This window comes from Drechmeria coniospora, chromosome 01 (assembly GCF_001625195.1).
Source record: "Drechmeria coniospora strain ARSEF 6962 chromosome 01, whole genome shotgun sequence".
Classification (NCBI taxonomy): Eukaryota; Fungi; Ascomycota; class Sordariomycetes; order Hypocreales; family Ophiocordycipitaceae; genus Drechmeria; species Drechmeria coniospora.
In genome coordinates this window covers 1378001-1394346 of record NC_054389.1, presented here as the reverse complement: position 1 = coordinate 1394346, position 16346 = coordinate 1378001, and the positions used below count along the sequence as shown (strand labels likewise).

At 56.4% G+C, this 16346-nt stretch overlaps 4 protein-coding genes across 4 annotated transcripts; 1 reads left to right on the top strand and 3 right to left on the bottom strand.

The window, feature by feature from the left end:
• Positions 1-3120: 3120 nt before the first annotated feature.
• DCS_00376 (major facilitator superfamily transporter) lies at positions 3121-4996 on the top strand (the record flags this gene model as incomplete). Its single annotated transcript, XM_040797715.1, has 3 exons — positions 3121-3351; positions 3410-3793; positions 3857-4996. 3 exons carry the CDS (start codon positions 3121-3123, stop codon positions 4994-4996), a joined length of 1755 nt encoding a protein of 584 aa, XP_040658598.1.
• Positions 4997-5515: 519 nt separating this feature from the next.
• Positions 5516-7152, bottom strand: DCS_00375 (G-protein coupled receptor; the record flags this gene model as incomplete). Its single annotated transcript, XM_040797714.1, has 3 exons — positions 5516-6499; positions 6573-6774; positions 6857-7152. The coding sequence occupies 3 exons, from the start codon at positions 7150-7152 to the stop codon at positions 5516-5518; spliced, it is 1482 nt and encodes a 493-aa protein (XP_040658597.1).
• A 2826-nt stretch (positions 7153-9978) lies between these two features.
• DCS_00374 (MFS transporter) lies at positions 9979-11458 on the bottom strand (the record flags this gene model as incomplete). Its single annotated transcript, XM_040797713.1, has 2 exons — positions 9979-11110; positions 11163-11458. The coding sequence occupies 2 exons, from the start codon at positions 11456-11458 to the stop codon at positions 9979-9981; spliced, it is 1428 nt and encodes a 475-aa protein (XP_040658596.1).
• A 6-nt stretch (positions 11459-11464) lies between these two features.
• Positions 11465-11712, bottom strand: DCS_00373 (uncharacterized protein; the record flags this gene model as incomplete). The annotated part of the gene is made up of 2 exons (XM_040797712.1): positions 11465-11515; positions 11581-11712. The coding sequence occupies 2 exons, from the start codon at positions 11710-11712 to the stop codon at positions 11465-11467; spliced, it is 183 nt and encodes a 60-aa protein (XP_040658595.1).
• Positions 11713-16346: the final 4634 nt, after the last annotated feature.

Here is a 16346-nt window from a genome sequence, read left to right as displayed (position 1 = left end):
GATGCTCGGTGGTGGGCATTTGGGGCTTGTCGATGCCTCGCACGAAATGACATGGAAGCAGAAGAAAACGACGAGGCCTAAATGGTGCGGGCCAGTCGAGTCGGCGTGGACAGAGCTGAACAGAGGGTCGGGAGATGCACGCGTCATGACCTGGGGCAGGGTGGCCGTCCAGCGTGTCCTCGGACCTGGCACTCGCATCGACGCGCAAGTCGCCATGGAGGCGGCATTCAGGGATATGCCGAGTAAGGACGGCCGGCACATGCAACGACTTCGAGGCAGCATTCAGGTCGTTGACTAGGCCGGTGGAGCCGTGGCGTGCGTGCCTCTCCATGTGATGTAGAGACGCTGCGTGGCAGATGCTCGCGTACGTTCGCACCGCGCGGCTTGATGCGTATGGATCACGGCGACCGTGGACTCGAAGAACCAAACGAGATGGCGAGCTGCGTCGAGCGGACGGCCGTGGGTGAGGAGGTGGTCCAACCATTCATGCGAGCTGCCGATGGGCAGACACGACAACCACCCGCTCCTGACGACCACTGCCAAGCCAAGGGAACGAAAAAATGGGCAGAACCGTCGGTCGCCCTGTGTCGCCACCGCAAGGCTACCCAGGCACTTGGTTTCATCGTGGAGGCAGGGCCCGGATGCACGGAGTTGCCAGCCGTGTGCAGTGCAGTTTGCGGCGCCCGACGAGCCTCGAAAATCTCTGCTGTACGCTCGCAGGGGAAATGGCGGTCACGGGTGTTGAGGGCGCTGATGGTGTTGCCTCATGCCCCAGTGCCATCAGTGTGCAGCGTCTACTTGGTAATGGCGTGCAGCGTGCAGCGTGCAGCTCGCGGCGTGCTATGCAGGGGGCGACATGGCCGCCAGGGTGGTGTCGGTGTCGGCACATGAGCCGCCGACCTCGGGGATGAATCATGTTCGACGGAGGGATGCGGCATGTTGGCCCGTACCGCCTGTGAAGTGGAAGCTAAAATAAAACAAAATGCCTGAAACCAAACGAAAAACCCACGTTTGATCGACGGCGGGTTGGCTGGATCGAGCAAACGGCTCGGTACATGGCACGACGTAGCATGCAAGGCATGACTTGACATTGGCATTGTCCGATCGTGATGGTGCCACGTTTTATTCCAAGGACGTGTTCCGATTGAACAAGAGTACGCGGCGAATCGATGGACCCAACGAGTCGCTCGTCATCCCATCTCCGGCATCTACTTGTACACCTGCCCTGCACCGCATGTCTTCGTCTTCATCTTTACTTTTCTTCCCCTTTCTTTTGCACGCCATCCACGCGTTGTCGATTGACGAAAAGCCGTCAAGAGACGGATGCGCAAGGCACGCAGCGACGAGGGAGCAAGCATTTCGTCGTACCTGCCGCTTCGCAGCTCCATCATGAGTCTCTCACGAGTCCCTCACCATCGCCAAGCGAACGGGTGAAGCGAGGGGTAGAAGGTTCTCGGATCGTGGTGACGGCCGTCTCTGCCACCCACCCACCGCACCACTCAACGCGGGCGTCGACGCGTCTGCTCTCGCGCGTCCGCCAGAGCCTATTATAGCATGCCGCAGGGGCAATCCGGCAGCCGGCAAGCAAGGGAGGACGCAGTCGCTCGTTGGCATTCGGCGCACGGGAGGGTGGACTATCGAAAGGCCAAGGTACCTGCTCGGTACAAGGAAATGTACCGGTACCTGCGCATGGCTAAAGTACTCCCAATGTCCTACCCTCTGCGTGTCCTGTCCTGGCTGGAGAACCTTCCCTGGCTGGCTGTATCCTTCCTCGTCTTGGTTGGCCATCCTCGGTAGGGTCTTTCCTCGACTCCAAATGCGAGATGGCGCACCTGCCATCCGACATCCCTTACCTCGCCGCAATTGGCATTCACTCTGCATCCCTCTTGCCTTCTGCCAAGTCGTAGATGCACAGCTGCATGGGGGCTATTCTCCCCCCCCCCCCCCCCCCCCCCCCGTAAAGCAGGTACCTACTACCATGGTGCTCGTAGTCGCCGGCATTACCGGTACTGGGGACCTCGCCTCTGCGAGCTCGACACGCTGGCCTCGTCAACCTTGATAAAATCCCTTCATCGAGGAGGAGACCGACCTTTCTCCTCTAACCCTTGAGCCCTCTCCTGATGTGATGGGGCCATCATATTCCCCGCCCTCTTCATCTATCCATCCCTCTGCCACCACCACCACCGCCGCCCACCACCACCACGTTCGCCCCGACGCGCGACGCGGCCACGATGGCTAGCAGTAGCCTCTACTGACACCACCCTTGACTCGGTCTGGCCCAGCTGGAATGCAATCTCTGGCGGCGTCCGCCAAGCAACGGCCTCGAGTCGTCGCCACCAACGCAAATCGACAATGACGGCCGCTGGGGGTCCAGAACTGGCCATTGTCCGTCTGCACTGCATGTGCATGCAAGCTACTTGGTGCAAGTTGCATTTGCGGTGCAGGCCCATGGTGGTGTTCTGCGCCGGCCACTATACGCGTACACGTCCTTCACACCCCTTCTCACGCCCCTTCTCACGTCCCTGCCCTGTTCTATCGTTCCATCGTCGAACAGCAAGCGGCTCGTCATCCGTTCCTTTCTTACCCTGCCTAGTGCCATGCAACATCGCCCCATGCGGCGTGGCATTTTCCTTCTGGCCCATCTAGATGTGCTGCTGCGAATCGACTGCCTTCTTTTCTTTTGCCTATCTATGACGATTCGGCATCCTTGTCTTTCAACGCCGTTGTCTAGTCGATTTCATCCTTCTTCGTCTTCATCCCATCTCCTCCTCGCTCCTCCACAAACACCGTCTCGCCCCTATTGCTCCATCCAAGCAACAGTCAACGACCCTCCTCCTCCTCCTCCTCCTCCTCCTCCTCCTCCTCCTCCTCCTTCTCCTCTTGTTCTTCTACTTCTCCTCCTCTCCTCCTCTTCCTACCGCTCCTCGGCAAAGCTCAGAGTATTCTTCGGACCGCGGTCCTTTCCGCTTTTCGTCTACCTCAGCTCTCTACAGTTCGCTGGCTCGGGTCCTGTGCTGTGCCTGACCGAATCCACATCCACTGGGGCCTGGATGACTGGCCGGCTTCCTCTCCTCCTTTGGCCATTTCATCCCATCGAGCCTTTCGTCCAAATCCCTTACCATGGATTGCCACCTTCACAGTCCCGCCCCGGTGGCCAGACCGCCGCCGGTGTATTCCCCGGAAAAGTCGGCATACCTGAACTACGTCACTTCCGAATCCTCGACACCCGAACATACCTTCGCCTCGCTTTCATCTTTCCCAAGCCATCACAAGGCCATAAAGTTCGGCCGAGGAAGGTACTCCGATATAGAGCTGGTACCCCAGCCGAGCGATGACCCGCGTGATCCCTTGGTACGTTTTCTCGTCGGCCCCGTCGCCGTTGCCGCCACAATTCTGACCTGCGGCATAGAACTGGTCGCAGTTGAGGAAAAACCTGAGCCTGGCTCCTCTTCTCATCATCGTTGGACTCGTCGGCGCTATGAAGACGGCATTTGTCACGACAGGCGGAGCCATGGCCGCCCACTATCGCGTGTCCTACACGGCCATCGCCGCACTGACGGCCGTTCCCGTCATCATCGCTTCCTTGACCGGCTTCCTGAGCTCGGTGGCTGCGAAGCTATGGGGCAAGAGACCGGTGTACATGGCTTCGACGGTGCTGCTCGTCATCGGTTCCATCTGGAACTGTACGGCTACCAACAGCTATTCCTCGTGCATGGGAGCTCGCGCCCTCCAAGGCCTTGGCTGGGGTGCCTTCGACACCTTGGTCATGGCCTCGATCCGAGACATGTACTATGTAAGCCCATTTGAACATACTCCGCAGCCTCTGCATGCATTCTGACTTGATGTTTTCGCACAGGAGCACGAGCGAAACATGCCCATGTCTGTCTACAACATAGTTTCCATCACCACGACCTGGGGCTTCCCTCTTATTGGAGGCGTTGCTTCACGCAACACCACGTCTTTTACTGTCCAGTTCATCATCATCAGCGCCTTCTTCCTGCCCGCCATTCCGCTTTTCGCCCTCTGCGCCTCGGAGACAGCCTTTGACAGGTCTATGGCCGTAACACCTCCTCCACCTGCCCCTGGATTCGGCGGCGGTCCACCCTGGCGCCCCTGGCGCTTCCGTCACAGGTTCAACAGGGAAACCATCGCTCAGTATGTCAGAGACAACGTGAGACCGTTCTCTTTTGCCGGTCCTAAGACGCTGCCGACGCTACTACAAACCCCGCGCGCCCTCTTCGCCCCCACCACCTGCCTCCTCTTCCTCCTGTCTTCCATCTCTCATGGAACGCTCTGGGGACTGTCCATGTCGAATGCTCTTCTTGTCACCCCCCTCCCCCTTGCTCTGGATGCTGCCAATATCGGAACGCTCATGACAGGCCCTTGGATGGTTGGTGCAGCTGTTGTTGGTGGCTTCTGCTTCTACAACGTGTACTTCCACAAGTTCACTGGCAAGGTCACTTACGCCATTGTCGCTGCCGGCACTTTTCTCGTTCTCATCGGCCTGCTCACATTCGGCCTCGGACTCGACAACTTCATGACGCACCAGGCTTCAAGTCCGAATCGCTTCTTCATATCCGAAGCTGCGAGCCAGATCAGCCTCCCTCTGCTCTCCCTTCAGCTGGGCACTCTTGCGGGCGGCTTGTACACATTCGATGCTGCAATCCGACCGCTGCTCGCCCGCTCGGCATCGTTTACCTCATCCAGCATCGCCGTCGCACAACGCAGCATTGGGGACATGCACGCCGGTGTCGTCGTCTTGCGCGGTATCGCCGCCGGCATCTTTATTTTGTGCATGCCCACTGCCATTGCCCAAGCTGGCGGGCTCAAGGCAGCCACGCTCGCGCTTGCCATTGCGCAGGTTCTGATTGCCGCTGCCGCCGTCTGTCTATGGCGATTCTGCGACGAGACAATCTGGAGAGCCGATGGCAAGGCGATGGGCCTGGTGGATTTGCGCTTGTTGAAGCAGAGCACCAGTTTCTTTGATCACGATTGAAAAAAACCGTCATCACTCGCATCCTCGAATTAGAAGCAACTCATGATCTTCGAAAAATTAGGCGCCGAAGGTCACCCACACTTACTTGCATGAAGGAATTAGGCAGCGGACGAGACCCCCCGCTCGCTCTTTTTCCTTTGGTTGTCAATACCTTGTCACGATGTTATGACGTACATTGCGCATGCTTGTCACAAAAATCAAAAAGTCATATCAATGATTGCATGAATGTATATAGTCTCTGTCACGATAACGAATGAAGATCATGCCCATTTTATTACTTGATTAGCATCGTAACGCTTCGACATCTTCGACATCGTGTTCATTGTTTTATCTGCTTTATTTATTTTTGATATGGCTGACGGTGAACCAGGCTCTTTTTCTCACCATGGGGCAGATGATAAACAAGAGCGTCAACCTCCCGCCGCACCGGAACGAACCTAGTGCGCGGAAGCGAGGCAAACATTGCATCAACTCAGATAGCAGAAACCCCCTGACAAACATTTGCATACTGCCATTCCCTTAAGGCGACGTGAATCCTAACATCTTGGTGGATCGATCTGCCACACGCTGCAACTCGACATCGCTACCCAAGGTTCCAGAATCCGCCTCACCAAATTCCGTCTCGGAGCTGGGGTGGCGCAGATGGTTGTTGGTCCCTCGGTCGCGGTCGATGGTCCTGTCGGCACTGACGTGACCATCTTGTCCCGAGACATCGGTGTTGGATCTACCGCGCATACGCTGCTTGACGACGCTCCAGCTTGTGATGAAGAAGATGAGGAAGTTCCAAAGCCCCTGCAAGGGCAGCACGGCAGCAGTGGCGACGTGGAACTCGTAGGGAGATGTGCCGTCGAGCCAACTATGGATGCGATTGAGGCTGCTGGGGATCCAGGTGACGAGGACGCTGAGTGCAAATAGAAAGCTCGTGCGAAGGTAGGCACGCTTGATTGGATCATCGATGACAAACTTGGAAGCGGCGAGGTGAACGACCGGGACGATGCGTTTCATGGATGAGAGGAAACTGCGGCGGCGAGGTGCCGAAGCCGTAACCGTTGAGTAGTACATGGCAGGGGTGCTCGTAGGCGGCCGTGGAAGCGACGGGGACGAGTCGTTATCAAAGCCGACGGTATGAGCACGCTTGGGCTCCGAGAGGGTGTTTATGGCACTGGAGCGGACAACATGAACCTCGGTAACGACGGTGCCGTAGAAGCCATCGCCGGTCGGGGGATCTACCGTGGCCTGTAGTGAGGTGAAACTAGTGGTCAACTCCCAGCGAAGGTAAAAGGGCGGGAGATGATGGGCGGGAGGGGGTGCGGTTACCTGCTCGCAGTGGGTAGCCTCACGGCTTTTGGAGGCAGGGAAGCTGCGCAGCTGGTTTCGAGAGCGGAAGACATGGTATCCGACCAAGAAATAGCAGAGAATGGAGCCGATGATGCAGATCCAGATGAGCATGTAGTACGTGTAGATGCGGATGCCATCCCACTTAGGGTCGATCCAGCACCATATCTAGCCAGCGGCGGCAACTTAGCCCCGAGTCCGCAGGTAGGAAGTTTAAAGTAAGAGATAAATGCAAACGTACCGTAGCCTCACCGTAAACTGGACCGCGCTTGCTGTTCTTGACTAGGAGCAAGCTGAGGGCAATGACGAAGGGGCCGCCGTAGCAGATCAGGCAGTACACCCACCACCAGCGACGGAACGAGTCGGGGCTTGCGCGGTAGTAGAAGACGAGGAAAACATTGATTGCCATGGCGAGCGACCACCAGGGGTCTGACTGCATGAACCTGTGACGATTTAGCTACGAGTTGGTCGACGCCCGAGGGGTGTTCGAATACATTATTCATTCACTCCCCAGAAGCGACCTACATTTGAAACATGAAGCTTTGCGCTTGGCAAAGAGCCGTCTCTTTACCCGCCTGTAACCCGTCGAGAGCGATGATGCTGGCAACACTGGCGCCGATGTTGGAGACGCTCGCAAAAACGATAAATGTATTCTGAACGTTGCGCACACGGCGAATGAATGCGTAGGCGACGAAGATTAACAAGACGGCAATGAGGCTGACGGACCCTCCTATACGCTCGAGCGTGACCAAGACGTCAATTTGCCTCTGCGTGAGGCGCTCTGCGATGGGCAACGAGCTCGCTGACGGAGTTGAGGGCATCGCGGGTGGTGGGTTGAGTCCTCTTTCGATTGTTGATTCCCTCGAGCACCCTCTTCTGGAGGTTTCCCGACGTGTGCGAGGTAGATAAGCGGTCTGGGATGTGCGAGACTTTGGATGGAGGAAACGATAAGACTGGGCTGCGAGGCACTGTAGAGACGGTGAACAAGATATGCAGCATGTCTAGAGGAGCACTCTCCTGCAACGAAAGCCCATCCCCTCACTCTGCGGTCGGCTAGGAAGAGACGGAGATGGTAGAGAGTGGCGTGAAAAAAGATAATTTCCCGTTGCACACAAGGTCTCTCGTCGGTGCAACCGGCGGCGAAGAACTAGCGAGAAGTTGAGTGAGTATAAAACCAGAGAGAGAAGGGAGAAAGGCTCGTGCTGCACGACCAGGGGAGGACTGATGCAGGAAGCCGTAATGCGCGACAGGGGATGGCGAATATCAGCATAGAAAACGACGGCAACGCCAAAGAAACAAGAGGTGAGGAGCAAAAGCAGATTGCAACGAAGAAAGGACTTTTTGTCCTCGAGGGCGAGTGAGTGTTGGCCACCCCCCCTTCAACAAGACCGACCCGTTGCCGTGCTACACCACACATGTCGCTCTCCCCCCTCCCCTCTGTTTTCAGCGCATGGACTCTCCAATACGTGACCGAGTTTGGACGAAAATTCTCCAGCCAAGTGCTCTAGAAAGGAAAGAAATATACCTGTGCGTTGGTCAAGGTGCACGTGAGAAGGGGTTCAAGGTTGGCTTGACAGTCGGCCTCATCCGCCTCTTGACTCTGCCGACAGCCGCCCTATCTAGGGTTGAAGTTGGACGTCTAAAGGAAAACCTTAAAAAAATAAGAAGAAATACGGGTGGCTACAGTGCGTTCATTTGATTAAAGATCCGGTTGCCCGTCCTGGCGGGCGAAGTTGGCCGTAGCCATTGCGTGCGTCACCTACTCGAGCGGCAGGTCAGTCAGCTACTCAAGGAAGCGAAATGTTACGGCGTAAATTATACATTAAAGTGTACAAACAGTGGTCCAGTGCAATTTTATCGGTCAGTGCGGGACTTTGATGCACCGGGAGTCATCGTTGCACAATTGATGTGAATGGCCCGTTCCGAAGCACAGGTCCATGACATTTTCTCGACAGGGCGAGGACGATAGCCGTGGAATGCGTGTACGAGTATGTTCTGTACATAGTGTGCGTGTATTCACTCACAGGAACGGATGTAGTGCTCATTGATCGTATTCACTGATGGGTTCGATCGATCATCTTGTGTCGCCGAGCCCGTCGCTGAGGTAATGTTTCGCAAACATGGCTATATGGACCGCCAATGGCACAAATTAGTTTCTGGGTACCAGATTTCATAAGGGGCATACCATCGAATGATTCATGTATTGTACATGGATAGAGATCGATCATCGTCCACGGGGCCACCGACCCATGGACAGTGCAATTGCAGTGCACAGGGCAGGGACGGGAACCTTGGCTGCATCACGGCCCACCTCCTCGATCACATGCCCTTGTATTTTCTTGACTCTTGCGTCAGCTTTCCGAGCCTAGAGATGTCGTTTCGTGACTTGCCTTTGCACGCCTGTGCCTACGCCAGTGAAGAACGTTGTGTCGTAAGGAGGAGGCCAAGGAAGCGCGGCCATTCGACAACAATCAGCTGACCAACCACTCGATCCGCTGGCAAGCGGAAGGGCCATCGTTCTTTCCAATGCAGCGACCAGCCTCATCAATCAACCACCTACGGTCTACGGACTAGTCCGTACTTTATTAATTAAATCATATATTGAGCCAACTAGACTGTATTATTTCTTGCCTGAGATGGCTGCTGCCTTCGCTGCGATAGCCTTACATGGATGGCCAGTGCCAGCCGGCGTCCCGTCCCTTGTCTCCTTTCAGGCTACCACACGTCCCCCCCCCCTCTCCCATCATCAGCTCGTCGTGGTGTCTTTTTTTTTCATCATGCTTGAGTGTAAACGCACAGCCGCCAGCAGCATTTTGAGCCGCGAGCCCTGTCACCTCGGTGGGGATAGGCACTTTGTGTTACAACATGTCAATGGCAATAACGCGGTATATATATCTGGACTATTACTCTCCGATATATGCCTTGCCTCTGTCCTTGCCTTTAAGTACAAGCTTCCAATGTTGTGAGTTGAGTCTCTATAATGTGAAGAAAAATCACCACACATCCCAGGGTCGTTCTCTTCGATATAAACTCCTTTTACAAAAGTAAACCACCGCGCCGTCTACGGCTCTATCTTCGACATATAGCTCGGCCCGCGTCCACCGCCCACTTCACTATCGCCATCTCGCTTCGTTATTGCCACCTGTGCCGCCTTGACTGATACAGCCGTGCACCTTCCAACATCACCAGCAAAGCGCCTAGCCAGCTAGAGTAGGTGACGGCACAACACCCTCCCCCCCCCTCCAGCTCAGGGTGCTCCAATGTGGCAGTTGACAGGTGCTGGCATGGTAGTGGCTAAAGCGCGAACCGTCCCCGCAAGACCTTTTCCTGGCCAAGTCACATGATGGATGCAACCGTCTGTCACCCAGACAAGTCGATCATGCCCATGGCCTGTGTTTCCGTCTTGAGAAGCGTGAGAATCAATTGGATACAACACGCAGCCGAGCCTCCTCGGCAAACACGCCTATGGAATAATGCAACACATCCCCTCAAGGCACGCAAGTTTGGTGTTTGAAACCGGCTGGTTCCTCCTCTTCGCATGCTGCCTACAGCCATTTCCTATGTACGTATGCCTCATCGGACAATAAAAAGTACGCCTTCATGAAACGTATGCTCGCTCCCTTGACCCACATTCTCACCCTCGGCGCTCAGAGGGTATAGATGAAGTCGGGTCGCTTGTCGCCGAGCGCGTTGATCTCAGCGTCCGTCTTGCCCTCGATCCAATGATCCCGCTCCCCATTCCGCCGTTTCCTGTTCTCCCTCCCGAGCAGCACCCACATCAGTGCGCTGCCTCCAAACATGCAGACGAACAGATATGCCACGACGGTGCCGTGACCGGCAAAGTACCGGGGCGGGTTGCGGTAGATGTTACTGCTCACCACGCCGTTGAGGTTGCCCCATCCGATGACGAATCCGAGGACGATGCCTCTCTTGTAGACGCCCTCGACGTTGTTGGCCACCCAGGCGATGGTGAGGGAGATGCTGGGGTAAATGCCGCACGCGCCGAGGAAGGTACCCGCGTACTGGACCCCCGGCTTCGTCGTCGCCATGAGCATGATGAAGCCGGTGATGCCGATGGCGGCGCATCCCATGTTGAAAACGCCGCGCCTCTGGCACTTGTCGGACCAGAAACCGACGACAACGGTGAGCAGTGCGGCGAGGGCATAGGGCGGCACGCTCAGGAGTTGATTCTTGACGATCTGCTCCTTGTCGGTGAAGCTCATGTTCTGGATGATGCTGGGAAGGAAGGTGCTGAAGGCATAGAGGGGCATGAGCGGGCCCATGTAGATGAGCATGCCGGCGTACGTCTTCCAGTCCTTGAAGGCAGCCCAGAGGTAGTCCCACTTGAAGTCCTCGTGCTCGGCCGAGTGTTGACCGTCGCGCTTGAGGCGCAGGATAACGCGGGCACGGTCATCCTCGGAGAGAAACTTGGCCTCGTCGGGGAAGTCGTGCACCATCCAAAAGGAAGCCAAGGCGATGATGATGGTGAGCATACCCTCGATGATGAAGATCCAAGCCCAGCCCTGCAGGCCGGCGAGGCCGTCCATCTTTTGGATGGCGGCGGCGAGCAGGCCTCCAAAGGAACCGGAGATGGCGGCGGCCGAGAAGAAGATGGCGGCGCGGACGCCAAACTCGTCGCGCCGATACCAGCAGGACAGGTAGTAGTTGATTCCGGGAAAGAGGCCGGCCTCGCAGACGCCCAAGAACCATCTGCCTGCCATCAGGCCAGACCAGTTTTTCACGAAGCCCATGCCGAGCATGCAGGAACCCCAGAGGATCCTTGCCGTCGGTCAGTCGAATGGGGAAGCCGTCGGGGGGAGGCGGCACCTACATGATGACGGGGATGAAGATGGAAGGACGGAACTTTTTGAGGAGAAAATTGCACAGGGCCTCAAAGAGGGCATACGAGACGAAAAAGATGGTGAGAGTGGCGGGAAACTTTTCCGTGTCCGTCGCGGGATCGATGCCTATGCTCCTTTCGAGGTGGGCCACCTTGGCGTTCCCGATGTTGGTGCGGTCCAGGAAGCACATGAGATACAGGAGAGAAAGCTGACCAAGGTCAGCAACTGGTAGACGGGCGAGCAGTAGCCCCTTGACGGCGTCGGCCTGCGTGCCCGTCGGTGCCATCGTGGTTCATACCCAGGGAATGAGCTGAAGGTCGAGTTTCCAGAGCAGCTTGCGTTCCTGCGCGCTTCCACATCAGTACGCGACACTCGGTCGACGTCACCGCCGACAGGTGGAAAACTAACAGCCTCCTTCCTCTCCTCTTCGGAGAGTCCTGCATCGGGGTCAAGCGTGTGACCGACGTCAGAATTAGACGAGTTGTCGATGCTTTTGTCCATGTGGTCGACGGCGCCCATCTTCTCTGCATCGACGCCCATGGCGACGGCCTCGACCGCGGGACGGGCGAAGAACGGTAGCAGGACGAAATGCTCGGGAAGGATGAGGGGAGCGAGGCGTCAAACGGGCCGGATGCGCAATGGTCCAAAACAGGCGGCAGGTCCGGCGTCGTCTAGACCAAGGCCGACGGGGTCGGGGGGGGCCGGTCGATACGATGCAAGGCCAGCTCGAGAGTCGGAATAGTTGAGACGGAATGAATCACGTCGAAAGGATGTAAGAATGTTTGGAATCCAGAATTCGAGGGACGGGAGGCCCGTGACGGAAAGCGTACGGTCGTTGCCGGCAGGGACCCCAAGTGGTGAGGGTGGCACTGGCTCTGCACTATCCGCATTCAACGGATACAGGCGACAGGAAGGGGAGCACACCTCCAGAACGAGTACGAACATGAGCATGGACGGATGGGTGCGCTGGCCGGCACTCCGTATTAATACGCCATGTGCGGTCTCAACCGTAGCCTGGGGGGGCCCGGGGTGATGGAAGCTGCGGGCAAGGTGAGAAAGCCATACAGTACGGAGAATACGACGCACCTGGACCTATGACCCCATACTGTCGATGCAGATGCGGGGGGAAGGAATTGGGAGGTCGCTCGTCTGCCAGCCAGGCCACCCTAGGACCCAGTAGGGAGCCGGAACGTGCGGGCTTGCATCGTGGGGAGCCAGGGATGTTTTGGGAGGATGGATGGGGATGGGGGGGAGGGATGGGGGCGGATGGGGATGGACGGGGATGAACGAGGATGGACGGGGATGGACGGGGATGGACGGGGATGGACGGGGATGGACGGGGGGATGGGATGGGATGGGATGGGAGGGATGGATGGATGGGTGCCAGGGGGGGCGCCATATAGGCAATGATCATTACTCGTACACGCCGTCATCAGCTCGACGAAGGAGCCCACCTCGGCCGAGACATACAAGTACTGAACAGGAAGCAAGCTGATCCATTCGATTCGTGGGGTTGGTGCAGAGAAGCAAGTATGTCAGAGTCGGTAGGTGTTCCTGTGGGTAGATGGGTTTTCTGCACCAAACTCGGGCGTGTGTCGCCTTGCGATTCTTCCCGCAACGTATTAATACTGCTACGCTGCATTTCGTATTGGCAGTGCCTTCGCACCTGCAGGGGAACGCTCGTAGACGGGCATGTAATGTAAGCATCCACTGCTCTGCGCTACTACGTGCCTGTAGTATGTACCGACAGCGTCCGCCCCAAGCTCGGGGACACCAGACAAGGTTGACGCACGAGCGACACCAGGTAAGCGAGAAGTCGGCTCAGCATTGTCCTTTCCTTTCTTGCGATGGCGTCCGCCTGGCAAACACGAGGCGCCGGAAGGAGTGGAAGGCAGGGAAGTTGCGACGGACTTGGAGAGGAAGGCGTATTGCACACAGTATTGGCACACGACTCTAGGCCTTGATCAACACTTCACCTGGCCCTCGCATGGGGGGGGGGGTTCCGTTGGCCTGCCACAAACAACCAAGTTTGTTGATGCACCGGCCGTTGTACACGTTGGCGCTCTGGGGCAGGGCAGCTGGACGACGCCGGGATCTGCAAGTTGGAGTCGGCGAGGCGGCGATGAAGAGGAAAAATGGCCAAATCAAATGCGCAGCTACCATGCCGTGATGATGTCTTTTCTCTCGGGCAAGGCAGGCCAAAGGTTGGGAGGCGCCGACTCGGTTCAGACACAACCTTCTCGATGCAGCGCGCCAACCAGCTGTTGGTGGCCGCATGCACCTCCCATTCGCCATTCTCGGTGGCCAGCCTGACCGGTCCAGACAGGCAAGTGCTTCTTCTGTATTTTTTCTGGCATCAGCGTTGTTGGAAGCACAACGATGCTTTCGAATCGTCGGACAGATTGGAGGGCTCTTTTAGCGACATGCCCAGGCGGTCGAGGAAATCGTTGCCGTACCGATCCCCACTCGATCAATCCTTCCGGTAATCCTTCCGTCTCTTGACTCGCTTGGCACCTTTCGCAGCATCAGTACCTTCCAGGTGGCACAATGCCTCTTCTTTCTTCTTCCTGCTTCGCTGCCGACAAGTAGGTGTACTTACTTGCATGCACAGGATTCACGTCGGGTTGAATGTGGTTAGAACTCCTCGGGGGCTCTCACCGTACAGGCACGCAAAGTACCACATCATCCACAGTGCTTGCACGGCGTCGCAACGTCCTCGAAGAAATAGAAAAGCGGCGAGGCGGGACTCTTGGCGACCGTCATGTGCGTCGGTGGACGGTTGTGTATTGTACATGTGCCGTCCATGTCTTGCAAGCGTGACTTGCCATGGCAGATTCCACCGCGGGCAGCCTTCCTTGCTGGGCCATCCGAGAAGGAGCAACAATTGCTGCGAGTATTATTACTTGTCCATGCTTGCTACTGTACACGTAATACCTGTAGAATGATGCATACAAGCAATACTCGTACGTGCACATGTAGTTGTACATGTTTCAAGTCGTCACTTCCCTGTTCTTACGTACAGTATGAGCACTATCCAAGACGAGTAGGTGCAATACGAGTAGGTGCATGCACGGGTACGTAAGTACAACTGCAACTATGCTCGTACTCACGGCTATACCTGTAGCTGCATTTTGGATTCAAAGTCACAGGACTTTCCGCTCCGGCGCCGCCTGTCGTTCTGTCCGTCCCATCTCCTAATCAGCTTCTCTTCAGCGGATGCGTCGTCGTATCCGCTGCGCCATTCGCAGTCCATGGTTTCCGGCCCCAAGTCAACTTCCCTGCTCGTAGTTGGATCAACAACAATCCGAGCCGTTGCTCAACTTGGCCACCTTTGGCCAGTGCACGCCCGGGTTGGCATGTTTCTTGGGGTTCGAACCCATCGCAACAATTTACCCAGGCAAAACACCACAGGCAAAAGGTTCGCCGAGCCGGTGGTACGGGGCGGCTGGTCGCAGCGCCATCGCGAGCGATCGATACCGACGCGGTCGATCGGATGAGACCGGGAGGCAGGATAGGGAGCGGCCGAATGAATAAAGGACAGGTTCGTTCGATTCCCAAAGTGACGGATGGGGAGTGCGCTTATGCCGCCAGCCAGGGTGACGTGTTTTTGGTCCCATCAGCTCTGCGCCATTGCGAACCCCGGCCTCTGTGAACGCGGCCGCCGCAAGGACGGCGGACGATACACCTGCAGACGAGTGTCTGTCGAAGTAATTAGACGATACTTGCCTGCACGGCTTGTGCGAGCACTGTGCATGCACATGCTTGCGCGACGATTCGCGAAGTGGGTGGAACTCGCTGCGGCGGCGAGCGGGCATGCATACGGCATCGTCGACGGCCGTGAGAGGCCATTGAACTGAGGTCCTGGACACTCCTATCGAGTGCTCGACTCCTCATCCAAGGAACAAGACTCGCAAGGCGGATCCGCACGGCAACAAAACTCCCACCACGGTCGTTCTAGAGCCCCGACGATTGAGCCCGGCTCCATCACAACACATCACCGTCGAGTCAACCAGACAAGGAAAGGGAAAGGGCGCCACCCCGACACCCCGGGTCTTTCTGGGGTCCTGCTGGGTCGTCCCTCTGGGTCTCTCTGGGCCTCGGTGCCCCCCCTTCCACCGCTAGCATGGTTGCAGCATCCATGTCCTGAACTTGCGTCCCGACCGGGAGGCGTCGTCCTCATCCGTTCAGTTCAGTGGCTGACTCGGAAGCGTTTGCCGCCCACACGCGCCGCTCATTCTCGGCATCAGCCTGCAGGGTTACTGTAGGACTACTCCAAGTACTGACCGTTAACCATACTTACATGTACTCCGCAGTCGGCAGTCGTACAGTGCATGACAGGTGCGTCTGGCCGGTTAGTTGTTGGTTCCCACCGTCCTTCCACTGGAGTGAGGGGGCGAGTGGAGGAAAAACAACGTGCTGCAAGTCGGCAAGAAAACCAGTGACACACCCAGCATTAATAATACCATTACTCATACAGGTAAGTACAGTGCAGTACGGAGTAAGAGCACAACTAAGTAAGTACATGTACAGAGTACTCCGTAGGGATACAAGCAATTCAGAAATAATTACTCCGTACTATACTGTACAACTATACTGTACAACTACACCTAACTACACCTACTTGTACGGAGTACAGGTAAGTACGTGTATAAGTATACTCCGTGCTTACTTACTGTACGTTGTAATAGTTGTACGACGTACTTGCACCTCCACCTTTGACCCGTACACCCACATGCATGCGTACCATAATATATGTGTACATGTAAGTGGGTGTACTTACGCGGGTGTAAGTAGGTGTACAGCAAGTAGTACGTTATTCCTTCTTCACTTTGCTGGCTCACCAGACCGTAGGTTGGTTCGTGTCTTTACTCTTCATCCAAACCGGCCTCGGGCCTTCAGCAGGTGAAGCCCAAGGTGTGGCATGAAGACAGAGTACAATTACACCTTGGTAGCTGTACATGTAGGATGAAGTGCTACTTGAGCATGAGAACTCCGTACCGGCACACTACTTAGGTGTGCATGTAGAAAGCACCCGACACTGCATCCGATGATTCCCTCCGCTCCACTCTACGGCGTGCCAAGAAGGTGTAAGTATTACTTACTTGCATGTACTTACGTACTGTAAGTGCACCTACGGAGCAAGTACAACTTCTTACAAGTACTTGCAGCGAGCG